At 48.3% G+C, this 17,874-nt stretch overlaps 1 protein-coding gene across 1 annotated transcript; it reads right to left on the bottom strand.

Moving 5' to 3' along the window:
- Positions 1-331: 331 nt before the first annotated feature.
- Positions 332-14,432, bottom strand: TSKU (tsukushi, small leucine rich proteoglycan). The gene is made up of 2 exons (XM_066341219.1): positions 13,976-14,432; positions 332-1,416 (listed from the first exon to the last, which is right to left on the bottom strand). The coding sequence occupies exon 2, from the start codon at positions 1,407-1,409 to the stop codon at positions 351-353; it is 1,059 nt and encodes a 352-aa protein (XP_066197316.1). The 5' UTR covers positions 1,410-1,416; positions 13,976-14,432; the 3' UTR covers positions 332-350.
- Between the last annotated feature and the right edge of the window lie 3,442 nt (positions 14,433-17,874).

Genomic DNA, 17,874 nt, shown 5'->3' with positions numbered 1-17,874 from the left:
TTGCTCCTACAAACGTGTCTGACGCATGAAGGGTTTGCTCCAGACTGACTCTTCTGCCCTGGGACCTGCAGAGCGACTTGTCCCCACATCATCCAGCATCCCTGCTCTTGAGCCAACAGGATGAGGGAGGACCTCAATGCACCAGTGGAAATCTGGAGCCTGCAGATAATGCCGGCTGAGATCTGAGAGTTTATAAAACCCACAAACAATCAACTATTGGCAAATACAAATATATAAATTATTGACAGTTTTTACAAAAGGCACACTGCAAGCTGTCTCAGTCCGACACCTGTACAAGTCCCATGGCCCCCCACCCTCCCTGCCCCACCCCTTCTTCTCCCCAGCTTTCATCATGAAACATAAGATGCTGCTGCTATGGATCCATGGCTGTCGTGGCAACTGAGGACTTCTTTTTTGGTCAGCCCAATTTGCCGGTGGTACTGTCCTTCTTTGATGGTCTTAAGACACTGTATGTCCTTCCCTAAGGTGATGCTTTTGATGGAAGGCAGGTATTTCAGCACAGTCTTTGGCAAGGACGATATGCCTGTCCCAGAGAGATTGAGCTCTTGTAGGGAGTTCAGACCAAAGATAACTTCTGCAGGCAGTGACTTCAAGTTGGGATTGTTGGATAAATCCAGAACCTGGAGGGCTTGGAGTTCCTTGAAGCTGTGAGGAGAAAACACTGTAAAGCCATGCAGGCCACTGAGGGATAAATGAATCAAGCCTTTCAGCCCCGTGAAGTCTCCTTTCTCAACCTTAAGCAGTGGGTTTCCATCAAGATTTAAATATCGGAGAGGAATGCCTTGAAGGTTTGGTACAAATGTTAGCCTGTTTCCAGAAAGATTTAAGTTCTGGATGTTGGGAATGCTCTTTTCACGGTGCCTTGTAATTGTGTGGAGCATATTATTGGATAGATCCACATTTAGGGATTTGCCTTGTCCTTTTGAAGCAAAAATGTCCATAGCTATGTCCAAAAGTTTGTTATTGCTCAAATCTATGTCACTTAGAGGAGAACTGGAGAAACAGTCTTCTGGAAGGACTTCCAGAGAGTTATGACTCAGATCCAAGGACTCCAGGTACCGAAGCCTGGAGAATGTTGTGGAGGAAATCTTGGCAATTTTGTTGTAGCTCAGGTCGAGACTCACCAGGGTGGTGTATCCAGGGCCAGTAAGCATCGATTCATTTATTGTTTCCAGTTTGTTTGATGATAGGTCCAAGTAAGTGGTATCCAGAGGGATTGGGACAGGAACAATGTGTGAGCCTATTCCACTGCAGTCCACCTTGGTCAAGCTAAAGCTGTCAAAGAGACCAAAGGTTTCCACTTCACACTGGCAGCCAGGGAAGCAGGTTTTTGTGGTACCAAAACAAGGAAGGAGAAGCAACAAGTTGAGCCAGGCCAGGAAATGCATTGTTCTTCTGGAAAACAAGACAACAGAAAAGCAGATTTAATTGCTGTAGAAATTACTTTATGAAGGATGTGTAATTGTTTGACTTATGCAGTCTTGTCCTTTCTCTTTACAGAAAGAGATGAAGCATACCCTTAAATAGCATGGGTATCCCAAAGACTTTTCTCTCATGCTATGAACCCTAGTGGGAACTTAATGGAGAAAAAAAATGGGTCAGCAGTCTTTACACACACAACCAAATTAAGACAAAATTGGAAATGATATGTAAGAACAGTAGGCTGCCTTAAAGCATGATATGTCAAATATATATGTTTTTGACTGGGCCATGGAAGAAGCTAAGTGACAGCTCAAACCCTGAGTCATTCTGCAACCTGGCAAACTTCAGCACACAAAGGTCCTTCATGTCGTGGCATCCCTGTGAGATTTGGGAGCACTGACTTCAAGACCCTGCATTGACAGGTTGGAGAAATCATTGAGGCTCTGGGAACCTTAGGTGTCTAAAGGCCTTATTGGGAGACAAGAAACTAAGATTCCATTCAGATTTCCTACAGGCAACAGCATCCTCAAAACAACATCCAGGATTAGCAGCTGAAAAGGCCAGCTCCTTACTGCCCAAATGGACATCACATCTCCCTTCCTTGGACTTCAGATGCAAATTTTAGAAGTTTGGATTTGTATCAGGTGGCTAAAAACAACTCTCCTTGGCCTGGTGGCAGCTCCTACCAGAGCACAGGAACCAAGGCTTGTTCAGTCTAACCAAGCCTTTGATGTGGTGGGCCCAGCCCCCTGCAGAGTGGAGAGAGACAATTTGCTTCATATAGAGTCTTTGGGGAGCCTCTGCTAATTGCATTAAGTATTCTCTCTGATTAACAATGCCAGTAAGCAAGGAGTTCTCTCTACTGCTTTGCTTTTGACCCTTCTCTCTCCAATACATTTCTGTCTCTCCATCATCTCACACAAGAGAGGCAGAGAACTGATCTCCACCCTCTTCAGATGACATCCTAACAACTCACCCACACAACAGTGGGCAACAACAACTGCACGATTACAAGGGAAACCCAAAAGAATCTTTAGCTCTGTGTCTCTGAAGAGGGTTCATAGGAGCATGTCAGCATCCTGCAGGTCAGCAGAGGCAGCAAGGACTGTCCTCACTGGCTCCTATTTCAGTCACGGGTGATGACTCCTCATGCCTTACAAACAAGGTCTCCAGAAGGCTGGAAACAAAAAAAATCTCACCAAGCCAGACAAGTAGATCCATCAGCACCGGTCTTTGGCTATGCTGCTGGCCATAAACAGACACTCACATGCCAACTGCTCATTTAACAAGAAGAAAGTAAAAGAAATCCCTTTAAATGAATGTTCCCATCCCCACCTCATCCGTCCTGGTCTCTTACCTTACCCACCACTGTTTAAAAGCAATTCATTAACTTCCTTGCAGTATCATCTTTCCCACACACCCTTTGATCTGGCTAAGATTCCTTCCTCACAGCCCTTGCTCTTTCCCAAGACCATTTCATAGAAATTCACAATTCTTCTCCCCTCATCCACCCTTTGTCATTCACTGTTCAGCATGGTCTTCTTGGCCCTGCTCTCATTCCCAGGAGACTGACTGGGGACTACTTGCCAAAGTACAAAAAATTTGCAAAGGGGGAAAAACTTTGCAAAAACACTGTCCTGATCACTGATGTGAGTTGTATGGCAGTGTCTCCCAGACCTCCTGCAAATAAAGAACAGAGATTGGGACTCTGGCCAAGGTGCCTGCAAGTTAACGATTGCTAAAGGCTGGCTTGTAATCCTTTGGGGTCCATTATTCTACAGGAAAAAAAAAAAAAAAAAAAAAAAAAAAAAAAAAAAAAAAAAAAAAAAGAAGAAAGAAAAAAAAAAGGTAAGATGAGCCCTAGCCTCATCCCATCTCAACTGTTCCTTGAGAAAACACATATGTGTGCAGAGGGAACATAGTTAGTTGGGCTCTTCTCTGCAGGCACTTTTCCAGATATTCCTTTCCTATTGACATCAAGGCTGATCCCCTCTGGTTCTGTGCAGACAGACATAGCTTGTTGCCTTCTGCAGTCCCTCCTAAAATAAATACTACTATTTTTATTTCTTCACGAAGCTGCATTTGGATTGCACTGAAATGTTTTATTACCAGGGGAAGTTACAGCAGTGGGGAGCTCCTTGTAAACTAAAACTGCAAAACCTCATATGTTAAATATCTCATGTACAGGGAAGTACCTACATGGGTATCAGCCCAGTCTACTGGTGTTTCTTCTCACAAATTCCACCCAATGGCCATTCCCACTTGTTGTCTCTATATGGAAAGAACCTCCCAACTTCTTCTTCAAAAATGCAGCTTGTTTCCTCACAGAATTGTTTTAGCTCTGGTGGGAGCTGGATCATACACCAGGAAGTCCAAAGACACGCAGTGTGAAATTTTTACTTTTTGAGAACTGCTAAAACCTTCATTGGCTCCCTCTGGGAGCCAATCTGAACAAAAGTAAGAGGGCAAAGTCCAAAGCCCTAATTTAACTGGGAACAGACTTTTAATAGGACCTGTAGTGGTAGGACAGACAAGGGGAAATGGTTTTAAACTAAAAGACGGGGGATTCAAACTAGACGTAAGGAAAAATTCTTCTATGATGAAGGTGGTAAAACACTGGCACAGGTTGCCCAGAGAGGTGGTAGATGCCTCATCCCTGGAAACATTCAAGTCCAGGTTGGATGGGGCTCTGAGCAATCTGGACTAGTTGAAGATGTTCCTCATTATTGTGGGGAGTTCAACTGGGTGGCCTTTAGAGGGTCTATTCCAACCCAAGCTATTCTATGATTCTATGAATTGAGAGGAGATTGAAAACCAGTGCTGGGCTTTGATATGCAGCTGCTCAAACCCTTTTGACATGGGAATTTCCCTCCTGATCAACCTCAAAAATGGTTGCCAGAAGTGGGCAGATACAGTGAGTCTCACAGCAACATCCATCACTTCAGCCAGCAGTAAAGACAAAACATTACACTGCTGAAATGTAGTACACAAAGCTCAGCTGAAGTATTTGCACAGCATCTATTGCCTCTTCCCTCCTCACAGCACTGCCTTCCTGGCTCTGCAATTTCTTTGCAGATGGGATACAATCCATTAGTACTGGTTAGAAACTCCCTTATGGAGCAGCATGGAGCATCATAGGCTAACATGCCTCTTGGTAAATAGCTCTGATAAGAGATGGGAGAAATAAAGTTACTGGTCACCTTCCAGTCCAAGAAAGAGACTCCTGCATTGCCAGAAAATCAGCAAAGACCTTAGTCAGGTCTGGGCATGTTTTATCACTGTGTGGAACAATCCATAGCTCTCTTTGAAATGGGGAAAGAAACACACCGCAGGCATTTACAGTTCTGCGTACAGTGTGTGTTTGAAACTGCACCAAAATGCCGTTGGATTGCTGCCCACGAGCTGCTTTGTTGATAAAGGCAGGAAGCCAAGGTATCCCCTTGTAAAAGGAGGAGGAGTTATTCTCTTGCAGCACTGGGGAATTTCACCTGAGGAAACACCATGGACAAGAAACCACTGGCACTGTCATCTAGGATAGTGAGGGGAAAGTCACCAGGAGAAAACAGCCCACCTTTGGGCTGGTTTAGCCACGTCTTCTTCATTTCTATAGCTATTGAGGCATGGAGAGATCCCAGTGATAAGTTTTGGCCATCTGGAAGCTCTAGGGTGTCTTTCTGTACCCTCTGATTACAATAGGAGCTGCTGGGGGTGCAATATCTTCTCCCACATTTCAGGTGCCTGTAGTGACTGCAGGGTTCTGGTCTTTGTATCTTGCTTATCCTTTCTGCAGGGCAAATATTCTGAGACAACCCTAAGGAGAGCCTGGGGTGGTTAATGGAGCCAATGTTGGACCAAGCTCCCAGCAGGATGTCAGCCTTCTCTTCAGATCCCACATCTCTCCTTTAGCCTTAACCCTTACGCCTTCTCCTTGCTATGCTCGTCCATTGCAATGCTGTGTGGCAGTAATCATACAGAAAACTCACACTGAGATTTCCCAGACAAAAAGCCCCCAACATTAGAAGCAGATTGCAGAGGAATGCCAGGCCTCAGATCACACCTCAGGGAGTGAGGTGGGAGAGAGGAAGGCTTTGTTATGGTGCTGTTGCAAATTCACGCTTCTCACTGCTCTTGATTTCCTCCTTCTCCTCTCCTTAAAGACTTTTGTCATTAGGGAGATCAGCTGACACGTCCCTCCCTGGATGAAAGCCCATTGCCTGGGGACTGGTCCCCTTCTCTGGGAATGCGGATATTAAGAGGATGCTACCTAGGCTACCTCCAGTTGCCCTGGCAACCACCAAGCTGGAATTCCCCATAGCAAAAAATCAATGACTAATTAAAGAAATAATACAAGGGGAGGTGTTTTAAAATTTGCCGTTTGATGGAGTCAGGAAACAGCTGCCCCATTCTTCATTCCCTCAGCCTCCCTCAACATGCCTCTGAACAAAGCATTGTCTGAAATGCAGCTGGGGTTGGGGCTAAAGGCCCAAATTCACCCAATGAAGCTTGAGGTACATGGGTAAGAAGTGCAAAAAAACCCACCCCAAAACACCAGGTTGTCTCTACAGTGAGGTGAAGAGAAAGAAATTGCTCCAGAAAGGGACGAAACCAACCTAAGACCATACACATCCCCGGAGATGTCCCTTTCTCCCTCATCCATGATGGAGTAGGATGCCCTCCCTCCCTGGTTGCTGCTTCCCACCCCATTCTTGCCTGCATCTTCCAAACTCTAGTCCCTCCCAATAACCAGATGCACTTGGATAAACCAGTTTGACTCATTGATCCAATAAAAACCACTCTGATCTTCCTCTTTACCCTTTCCTGGGCCAGTTCTCCAACAAATTCAGGTGACCATCCACAGGGTTACCAGCTCTCACACAGGAGTGATGAAAACAGAATCTGTTTTTTCCACAGCAGATGACAACTAGACCTGATCAGATATGAATGAATCTATAAGGCATGGTGGACAGATCCTGGTATTTTCCATGTTTCTTGACAATATTAATTCTGGATTAGCAGCAAATAGAGCAAATTTCGAAGGAAAAAAGGCAAAAAGGAAGAGCTGAAAGTCTACCTGTCCCAAATAGAGTTGTTGTTCCAGCAAAGGACAGAGGACAAAGGACAGATTAGCAGCAACATTTCAGGAGGAAAATTTTGGGATTGTCTTCTGTCTCCTGTAGCCACGTAAAGAAATAAACAAAGTCTTTACAGCAGAGCTCACCAGGCCCACTTTGCTTCCAGCACTAATTGGGGTCAGGAGAAAAGGAACGTTATTGGAAAGTGAAACAAGTGCATAGGTTATGACAGAGGCCATAAATCCTCCAGACAGGAGGGAAGAAAAAAAAAAAAAAAAAGTTTGCTCTGACTCTTTCTCTTTTTAAATATCTTGGAGGCTAAGTGGCAGCTGGGACAGCAGCTCCAGAGCACCAGAATGCTCCAGAGCTGCTTCTCGACAACAAAATTGCATAAGAGACCTTTCCCCCTCTTCTCCACCCATTAATTATTCTGTAAAATTAGAATAATTACCGACTGAAGTGCAGCACTAGCAGCAGCTACACTTTTCCAGTGTGGACTCTCCCGGCTGAGCCCAAATGACGCCACAGATGCAATCGCGGTCGGGTCTCCAGATCCCATATGCCAATTTGAGCAGGCAGAAAAACTAGCTCAAACCAGCCTAAAGCCAGAGACCATTAAACCCTTGCTGCAGACACACACCCCTCCCATGATAAAGAGACTGCTGCTGACAAGGTTACTCTTTTCGTTGTTGGTTGTTTTTTTTTGTTTTTTTTTTTTTGTGTGTGTGAATCTGTTAAAAGTAAAGGTCGTTCAGGCTTTTGCTTTGCCTGCTTCAGACTGGCTCTTCCTGCAGAAGGGTTCCCCACACAAATGCTGCAAAGAGCTCTCAAAAAATATTATTAAACCTCACAGAAGATGTTGGTGTAAATGGGAATAGTGTTTTCTGACCTGCTTGTTACATTTTGTTGTTTGCTGGTTTGGGAAACACTTTGCAAACAGTCCTGGTTTTATACTCAGTGTTTGGGGCTTCTGGGGTTTAGTGAGAGGAGATCTAATGGAAATCCAAGAAGTATCTGGTTTTTATGTTTGATCCTACATTTGTTAGATGGGTTTGAAAGAGTTCAGTGGAGGTACTCTAGGTGTCAGTGACAGCAGGCTGAGAACCAGTCCCTTGGGTCTTTCAAATTGCACTTGATTTCATGGAGGCCTCCATCAGGTGACATTGCACAAGTCACTTTTAGGGGATTTGTTATCACCCCTCACACTGATGGTTTTATCTGTGGGACTTGCAAAGCTGCTTAGAACAGCAGAGCTATCCAAAATTTTCCAATAGGATATAAAGACAGCGATTTGCAACCCTATTTCCCTCACCCGTGCATGCAAGCATTAGGGTGAGGGGAAGCTCAGCCACTGGGGTAATGACTTTAGCCCTTTTGGTTTAATGTAGAGAGACACCAAGGGCTTGAGCAGGAGTAAAAAGGCATCCTGCAGGTGCCTGAACTTTTTTTGCTCCATGCTCCCTGGGAAAAATCAGAATGAAATGCAAGGAATGCAAAAAGAAAAAAAAGAAAAGATTTTGATATGAATTCCTTTATGTTTTAATTATTTTGCCTGGCAAGATCATGGAGCAGATCCTCATGGAAACTTTGCTAAGGCACACAGAAAATAAGGAGGTGGTTTGTTATAGCCAACATGACCTCACTGAAGGCACATCATGCTGGACAAATTTCATGGCTTTCTATGACACAGTTACAGTGTCGGTGGATGAGAGCAGAGCGACTGACGTTATCTACCTGGACTTGTGCAAAGCATTTGACACTGATCCAGTCCACTCAACATCCTAATCTCTATGGAGAAACATGGATTTGATGGGTGGATGACTCAGTGGATAAGGAATTGGCTGGATGGTTACATTCAATGAGTTAAAGTCAACAGCTTGATGTCAGAGTGGAAACCAGTGAGGAGTGGAAAAACTGCATAAACAGAGACAAGCTACTACTTCCTGATCTGGACAAGAACCCCACTGCTCTGCATCAGGTCCGTCTTTGCAAGATTTGAATCTCACCAAACCCCATGGAATAAAGCTTGTGGACAGCCAGAATGGGCAAAGAACAAAAAACAAGATACCATTTCACATTTTTCTATCTTGGTTATTTCCATTTGTTTTCCCCTCTCTGGACAGAAACTGCCGAGCCAAAACTGCAATGACTTTCCAGCATGCAACCACGCTCTCTGTCCTTTAGGGAGATTTTTGTAGATGTTACAGGGGATGGGATAGATAAGATTAGCAAGAGCAAAGCTAAATTAAGCATCAAAAGCATTTCACAACCCCAAAGGCAAAGCCAAGCAGCCCCTCAACCCATCACACAAGCTGCACAGAAGACGTGTGGGATTGATCTGGAGAGAACCCAGCACCTCCAAATCCTACAGCTCCACCCTATGGATCTGTTTTCAGATATAGAATCTTTTAGGTTGGGAAAGACCTTGAGTATCATTGAATCCAGCTGTTAACACAGCACTGCCAAACCCACCACTAAACCATGTCCCCAAGTGCCACATCTGCACATCTTTTAAGTATCTCCAGGGATGGTGACTCAAGCACTTCTCTGGGCAGCTTATTTCAATGCTTGACAACCCTTACGGTGAAGAAATTTTCCCTAATTTGCAATATAAACACCCCCTAGTGCAACTTGAAGCTGTTTCCTCTCGTCCTATTCCTTGTTTCTTGGGAAAAGACACTGAAATGCTTGCTTGGCTGAAAGTCTCTGCTCTATTTTTTTAATGTAAAAAGAAAATCCTTTTTTTTAATAAAGAAAGGGAAAGACCTATTAAAACAAACTTTGTTACAACTGTTAATGTCACAATTCCCATCTGCTTTGCAAGAGGCCACAGATAATTTATCATCCTAGTGCTTAAACAACTAGTAGTTTATTCCACTTGTGCAATCTTCCCCCTCAGGCATCCCTCTTTCCCCCTGGAGGAGGAAATCAAGGTGCAGGGTGGTGTATTTTGGGATCTGACAAAAGGAAAACATGTGCAGGCAGGTCTGCCAGCCCATACAGTAACATCCAGCTAATTTACATCCATGGCTGAAATACAATTTCTGCCACACTAAAAGCTTTGTGCCTTGAAAAGGTGCATTTGGTAAGGGAAGAGCAGTCCAACTCCAGGGAATTTTTCCTCAAGTGGGAAAATGTTGGTGCCACATCCAGCACAGGAAAATTTGGAATTAAATCACCATGCATCGGGATTTGCACAAAATTCCCACTTCCCTGCTCAGCCCAGAAAGCTGTCAGCTTAATAGCAGTTTATTTCCAGGTGAAGGAATTAGTCTCCTGTGGCTTTTGAAAGCAATTTTGCTTTCCAGCCCCAAGTCAAGCTGTGCTTGTGCCCAGAGGGGGCATTCCCAAAAGGAAATTGTTTGCCAGGCCTCCTGAGTGGCTGGGGGCAGGGGAAGGCAGGTGTTGGAGTGGTGCAGCACCAGGAGGGATTCACAGGGTTTTCTGGGAGCAGACAGGATGTGAGAATCCCAGCCCCACCATTGCCTCCTGGCTATTCCAGCTGCAGAACCACTCAAACTGGGAGCTTTGGCAGTTGCAATTGGTTCTCATTAGCCCAGGATGCGTGGAATCAGTCAAACAGGTGCCTGCATGGGATGTAAGAGCTCAGGACTTTCTCCTGCTCTAGAATCACTTCCAGCATGACCACCCTGAAATTTTTACCCCTCATCCTCCCTGCTCTGTTTATTAGCTGTGTGCATTTCCAGGAGCAGGAGGCCTCACTATCCTGGCACTCACTGAGTATAAGAGAGGCTTCATCTCTGCCAGGAACACAAATATTTTCTTAACCATCTCAAACTCAGCCCGAATAGAATTTTTATCATAGCGACATGTCCCAGAATGGGAGGTCTCCGTTATTTTGGCACAAACTTGGGAACAGACCAGCCCTTCACCATGGTGCTTCATAGCCAAAGGAGAGGTTTACACAGAGTTTTATGCCAGCCCTAGTGCATTTTGCTGTAGAAAGGCCTGGTGAAGCTACCTGCCCCATCAGCTCCCGTGCCCAAGAACACACTGTGAAGTGCAAAGGGACCCTGTGAGTACCCAGGCTTTACCCAAATCACAGCAGCAACCTTGAGAGGACTAAACTCTCCTTCTTCCCTAACTAGTCAACTATTGAAAGTGAAAATGATCCCAGCCAGCTTCTCTGGGAGCCTCAGCCCTTGGCAATGCACACCTGACAGCCAACCCCAGGCAGATCCTGTGCTGGCTTCTGCTATGATGATACTTTTTCACTGCACTGCAGCTCTCAGAGACATGATTTAATTCCAGAGGAATGCACTCCAGGATGAACACCATATGCCAGCAAGGAATGTTAAGAGGTGCAGCACAGGGAGAGGAAACCTCCTACCAACAATGGATACTTCCTGGTTTTAGCTGTTAGAAGAGCTGATCAGCCATGTCACTGTCCCCAGCTGGGAAAGGCCACATGCCACGCACATCCCTGGGATGGCACGTACGATGTTCCATGCCAGGGAAGTGCAGGTTGCAAGGACCCACCAGCAGCTCTCTGGTCAATGAAGGAAAGGCATGATGCCTATGGATGTACCCCATATCCCTGATCTGGCTGGCCTGAGCTGCAGAGAGACTATATTGTATGGGTAGACATGATGCCTCTCCTCTTCCTGGTGAGACACCTCCCACCAAGAGCAAACAACTCATCACAGCCTCATCATCCTGTATCTCTAATGGTTTTCCAGCTCTTTCTCTTTGAATCATAGAATCATTAAGGTTGGAAAACACCTCTGAGAGAATTGAAAACATTACAACAGGAGTGACTGCAGGTCAGGTCCAAGTAGCCCCTCAACAGCATGCCTTCATCATGGTACAGCCAGCACTGGAAAAAATCTTGAGAAAGCAGAGGGAAAAGAAATTCAACCCAGATGGGCAACACCTTCAGCCCTGGCAGAAGGATTTTAAGAGGACCCCATGCAGCTTTAGCTCTCTGAAAGGCAGAAGCTGCCAATCTCCCTTCTAAGAGCCCTGCGGGGCTGCTGACTTCAGTGAGGAAGAGCAAAACAAGGAGACTGGGAGTTAAGCTGGGTGCCCCTTGGCAGTGATCCAGCTGGCCCAGGGATTCTTTGTGGGCTTTTTATTTATTTTTGTGGTTGGGTTTTTTTCCGTGCACAATAGTCTCTGGGCCCCTTTGCTGTCTGTGGCTCTCAGCATGCAGCTGCAGACCCTCCACTGAGGAGATAATAAATACAATCCTGGCCATTATTGTTGCAAACAGCACAGCTGGAGGCTCCCATCTCATTCCCCTCGTGGCCTTTCTTTGCTCGCCATCTCCAATAATTCTTGCAACGTGATGCTGCAAACAATGAATGACCGTGAAACTGCTCGGTAGAGCATCAGCTGGGGCTTCAGGAGCTGCCCCCACCCCAGTGAAGCATATGAGACATTTACTAGACCCAGTGGGTCTCCTACCAGGTTTGGAAAGTGAGGATTTGGGGAAGGGAAGAGGTGTAGGTATAGCTGATAAAGGGTTTACAAGTAGTGCGTCATCCCCACCATGATTCCCACTGCAGATGATGCTTCATTGCCCCCATGATGTGCGGTATCTCCTCAGCTCTTTTCCTCCCCTCCTTGGCCTGGGATTCTCCAGTCCCTTTTGGTTGCAGAGGATTTTGGAGAAAGATCATCTCTAGTGGGTTGGGAGAGCCATTTCCCCAGCAGGACCAATTTCTCGCCACTGATGCTATCCTGAGTCCCCATTTAAGTGCCTCAGTTTCCCTCTTGACACTTTAAGGATAACTAGCACTAGGTCCAAGAGGTGTTCACTCCTGTGTGGGGATGGGGGTACCATCCCCAGGTTTAATTCCCACCAGTTTACCTAAGAAGGGAGCACAAGGCCTGTGGGTCTCACCCCACACAGAAGTGCCCAGCCAACACTGCCACTGCCGTAACGGGTCCAACCAAATGTTACCACTGTCCTTGGGGACCACGTCCAGATCCTACCTCCCTGGACACTCTAGGGAGAGCAGCCCTGCTTTGCCCTCTGCAAAACGGGCAGCCAGGGCAGGAGAGAGGGAAGGGGATGGATGAGACAGGTCCAGTTACCCTGTGATCCTATAATTCTTTGAATTGGAGATTGCTCACAAGAGGTTGCAATGCTTTGGCCCTGGACAGACACAAACTGAACTTTTGCAGTAGGATTAAAGTACTTTAGAGAACAGATCTGTCCTGTCCTGCTCTGTGAAGTTTGACCTCATCAGGCCAACTGCTACAGACATATTGTTCTCAAGGATGGGAGGAAAACAGACACCTTTGGGGTCAGGGACATGTCCTGCCCCACCTGGAGACAGGTGACACAAGCCCCATAGCACATGTGTCACCTCACACACGATGGGGTTGAGGAATCACATCTGGTTTGACTCATCAGTCACAATAGGAGTATGAGTCTCAATTTTTCCAAAGGAGACTATCTTATTCGAAGAAAAAAAAAACCCAACAAACTTCCTTGAAAATATAGTCCCCATCCCTGAAAATGTTCAAGGCCAGGTTGGACAGGGCTTTGAATAAGCTGATCTAATAGAAAGTGTCCCTGCCCATAGCCAGGGTGTTGAAACTGGATGATCTTTAAGGTCCAACCCAAACCATTCTGTGATTTCTCTCTCCCCACCCCTGGGTTTGAGCTGCTGGCAAGAATCAGGGAAAAGGAGAGAGGAGTCACCATCACAGAGACACATACTGTAAAAAATAATCAGGAAGGGAGAAAGGGGAAGGAAAAGAAACCCTGCAGACACTGGCACTCAGACATTACACACAGCACATGGCCCTCTGTCTGCAATGGTGAAGATAAAGTGCTTTTTTCCAGTTTGCTGCTGCTCTGACAGGAGATTTCCAGCCTGGTTAATGCAACTCAGGAATGTCCCATGCTAAGGCAGCCAGGATGGTTTAATCTTTTGCAGTGTCTGCAAGAAGAAGGGAAGGCTGGGGCAATTCCCAGAGCACCTATTTCCTTCCCCCCTGCTGCACACCATGAATGTGATAGAAACTCCCAGGGAATTAAAAAAAAAAAAAAAAAAAAAAAGCCCCCAAAATTTTATAAAAACTGCAATAAAAACCTAATATCTCAAGATTTCCTTGTAATGAGTGGCTGAGCCATTCATACATTTGCCTTGATACATCCAGGTGCCAAGTTTTAAGACAAGAAACAGCTTGCTCAAGCCAGCCTTTATCTCTTCCTAGCCCTCAGCATCTCTGTGTTGGGAAGTTTCCTTTGATAGCTGGCCAAGGCAGCCAGTGCTCCACTACCGTGCAGAGCCCGGGGGTGCCAGGGGTCAGGAGGGCTGCCGGACAAGGATGCCTTGTCTCATCCCACCCTCCAGCTTCTCCCCACCAACCAGCTAACAAAAAAGGAGAAGGAGGAGGAGGAAGGAGGAGAGACTGAAAGAGGATAAAAAAAAGCAGTTAGGGATGGAGGGAAAACTCTAACCCTCCGGAAGACGGTGGCTCACCTTTTATTCCCAGCTCGGTCTTGCACAGGAGTGACACGCACTGCTGCTCACTGTGTGGATGGGGGAGCACAGGACGCTATTCCCTACATAAAAAGAAAATTAAAATCCACAAAAACCCCTACAAACTTTTGCATGTTTTTTTTCCCTTTTCTCCCAATTTCCTCTCCTCCATTCAATGCTGGTTTATTCCTCGCACTCAGTTGTACAGAAGGGGTGCAGGAGACCCTCACCCCAACCCTGCAGCCTTTCCTGCCAGTCCAGCTTGTAATCAGAAATTAATGTCCCCTGGGATGTCTGTCACGTCCTCTTTCCCTCCAGGCATCTTGTTACTGCCTCTGACAGCAGCTGCTCAAATTCATTCACAAACCAGCGAGGCCTGCCTGCCCTGCTCCAGGATGCCGCAGGGGAAGACCCGTCTGAGCGCTGCCACCCAGCCTCCGGCTGCCCCAGCGCCCTCACCCCGCGCATCCACCGCCTCCCGCGGAGGGCAGCGGCGGCTCCTCCTCGGGCCATCTATAGCCCGCGTGGGAGCAGGCACCTCCCACCTCCTCCCCAGGACAGGGGCTGGGTCTGGCTGCCTTGGATCACGACGGGACGGGAGCCGTGCCCCGCACCGGGGCGATGGCACACACTGACCCGCTTTGCCTGTGAGCGCCTGCCTGCCGACTGCGAGCCGCCAGCCAAGTTCAGCCTGCAAATCCTCCCAGGGACGTGCCAGCTTCCTCCGGTCCTTTCAGCAGCTAACGCATCCAGCGTGCTTCTTATTCCCGGAGAGGTCGGCGAGATGATCCAACCCCGCCTTCCGCCGGCGCCTCCTCTCCCGGTGCTCGCCCTGCTCCTCGCCGCTGCAATAGCCCGGTGCTGCCGGCCGGGCTTTGGAGCGGCAATCAATGCGATATTGCAGCGCAACGCCGGCGATCGGCACCGGCTGCTCTCCGCACAGCAATGGCACAGTGTCCGCCCAGACAAGTTTCCTACTGTAACTTCAGTGAATGCTGTTATTCAGGCGAGCGGCAGTTGATTTCGCATGGCAGGCACACGGGGAAAGCTTTCCATTCGGGAGAGCGGGGGCCGCTCGTCCCACTGGCGCGACGAGCGCCGTGAGCTCAGCAGGGTTCGCTGTGCTTTCCTTACAGCCGTGCTCCGGTGTCTCCGCCGCCACGGAGCTGCATTCACGAGCGCCGGGTAACGGAGGCGATGCCACTTCCCCGCCACAAAGGCCACCAGCTCCGGCCCCTCCGCTCTCCTCCCGACCTTCCCAAATCCCAAGCGAGAGGAGTGAAGTTGACAGACCCTTTTGTTTCCGGAGAGCTTGGCACGTGTTGTGGTTTACTGAGCTAATAAATCTGCCGTGGGCTGCGCCTTTTAATGACTGCAGCATTAATAACAAGTTTCCTGGGAGCTGCTTAAAAGTTTACAGGGTGTGTGCACTGTCAGGGGAACCCCGGGCTTTCTGACCTTCTGCTTCAGAAGTCACACCCAGCAGCTTCTTTCATTTTTTTTTTTTTTCTTTTCTTTTCTTTTTCAATGAGAAAATGAATAAATCTTGCTCAGCTTCATCTCCCCCCGTCCCAAACACACCTTCCCCGTCAGCTTGATCCACTCACAGACGGGAAATTCCCAGGCAGGAATGCCTTTGCCATGCCTTTATCAATGCAATCTGGGGGAAAAGGATCCCCCCCTCTGCACCTTCCAGCTTCTTCACCCCGTCCAGCCGACCCCTCTAAGGTTTCCTTTCCTTCTCCTTTCTCTCCTTACCTTAAGTAAGCTGCAAACCCCTGCGAGCCTCCCAGCACCAGAAACCCACCAAAAAGCCCTTTTTTCGCTCCCGAGAGTTGAGGGGAGGGCCCGGAGAGGAGGAGGAGGAGGGAGAGGAGGGGAGACAGGGAGCCCTGTGTGAAATCAAAGCCCCGAAGCCGGGCACGGGAGGCGGTGCGGAGCCTCCAGCTGCTGCTCGGATTACTCTGCAGCCGTGGCAATCCCGAGACCTCTACAAACCACCATTCCACTGGGGGAAGGAGAAGAGACGGGATTCCAGCTGGAGACTCTTCATCCCGGGAGGGGAGCCGGGCTGGGGGCTCGTACGCACCCACCTCATCCCAAAGTTCCCTCTTTGGAAAAACCCAGAGACGGGGAAAAACGTAGTTTGCCCCCACCCGAGACCTCTGTCCTTCCCCCTGCCCTGCCCCCCCGGCCGCTGAAGCCCCTCGCCGGGAAAAACTCATCACACCCAAAAAAGTTTCCTCACTCTGAGGCTGGGGAGGGCTCGGCAGCAGCGACCCCCGGGGCTGGCCCTGCGCATCCCGGGGAGGCGGCAGGGAGGGCTCAGCCCATCGCGGACAGCTTCCCCCCTCCCCAAAAAAGAGCCCCACGGTTCTGCACAGCCGGGGAAGTTTGGAGGAAGGTGCAGAGAGGGTACGCAGGGGCCAGGGAAGGGATGGAGGGCTCAAGGAAGGGGTGAGGGTCAGGGAGAGGATGCGGGGGTCGGGGGGTGGGGGCACGGGGAGGGGCTCACCGGGGCCGGGGTCGGTTCCCACGGCGGGAGCCGGCAGCAGCAGGGCTTGGGGCCGGCTGCCCCCTTCTTCTCTCCTCCTTCTCCCTCCTCCTTCCCGTGCAAGGCGTGCAGCTGGCCGGGCAAGCTGGCTGCCCCCTTCCCCGCAGGAGGCGGGCGGAGGGAGCTCAACAGATGGCTGCACACAAGGGAACATCTGGGAGGAGGAGGAGAAGGAGGAGGAGGAGGAAGGAGGCAGGACTTGCTCTAGACTGTGCCACTCCTGAGCTGGCAGACCCCCCTTAATAGGGGAAAAGGCGGGGGGAGGTGTCGAGCCGGCTTTGCACACACACAGAGTCCCCCTTCCTGCTGCTTTGCATCCCCCCTGGCTAAAATTCCTTGTCGTTCCTTTGCTTTCTTGGGGATCACACCGGAGTTGCCCTTTCAGCATAACCTTGTTTCCAGCCCTGACCTCCGCAGAGCTGTATTTGCAGATGTGATTTCTATTCGTGAGCACTGCCTTCGTTCAGTTTCCAGGCGTTTAGTGCCAAGGTCAGCTCTGGCACCCCAAGGTACAGGTAGGACGGGGCAGCACCAACGTTTGAGCAGTGCCAGCAGGTTTACAAAGCCCTCCAGACTGGGGCTTACAAACTATATGGTGCAGCCCTTGAAATAGAATAAAGAAAAAAAAATAAACCAAAAAAACCTCCCCCAAACAAAACCAGATATTAATCCACAGTGTGGGGAACAGAGAGTTCGAACTCCATCACTGGAGGATAGGCAGTGCCTGGGACTGTGAATAAGCAGCCTGCATCAGAATTTCTTGTCTATTAATGTGGCCCAGTGGTGGCTTTAGTCATGATGGTGGTACTGGAAAGATAATCAGAAGTCACAGATTTGCAGAATAGTCTGAGTTGGGAGGAACTCACAAGGATCTTCAAGTCCCGCTCTAAGGTGAATTGCCCATAAAGGGATTGAACTCACAACATTGGCATTCTTAGCACCAGGCTCAAACCAGCTGAGCTTATTTCAGGGTGTCGAGTGCCTCATGTCATGGTGCCACGACCTTGGAAAAGCCAAAAGGGATCACAAGGGTCCGTGAATCATGGGGGACATATCCCATGGCTGGCTGCATTCAGCATTCTCACATTCATCATCTTGCACCCCTTGCTTATTACTGGCCCGTGCCAGGTCTCAAGGTGTGTGATTGCTTGTTTCTTAAAAAGTTTAGGTTAAGAAAATACAATCAGACTTCTTGTTGTTTACTTTCAGTAGCACCGAAATACCCCACTCGCCCCATATCAATGATCAGAGTTTGCTCTCACCACAACCTTCAAGCAAGTCTGGTGCTGAGATTTGTATTTAGCATCTTTTTTTTTTTGATAAAAACGCAGTGGAAAGGGTTTGG

This window comes from Sylvia atricapilla, chromosome 2 (genome assembly GCF_009819655.1).
Source record: "Sylvia atricapilla isolate bSylAtr1 chromosome 2, bSylAtr1.pri, whole genome shotgun sequence".
Taxonomy (NCBI): Eukaryota; Metazoa; Chordata; class Aves; order Passeriformes; family Sylviidae; genus Sylvia; species Sylvia atricapilla.
This window is presented reverse-complemented; position numbering and strand designations above follow the sequence as displayed.

Excerpts from the sequence above, each read along its gene's own strand:
- TSKU (XM_066341219.1), bottom strand. The coding sequence starts at position 1,409 with ATGCATTTCCTGGCCTGGCTCAACTTGTTGCTTCTCCTTCCTTGTTTT.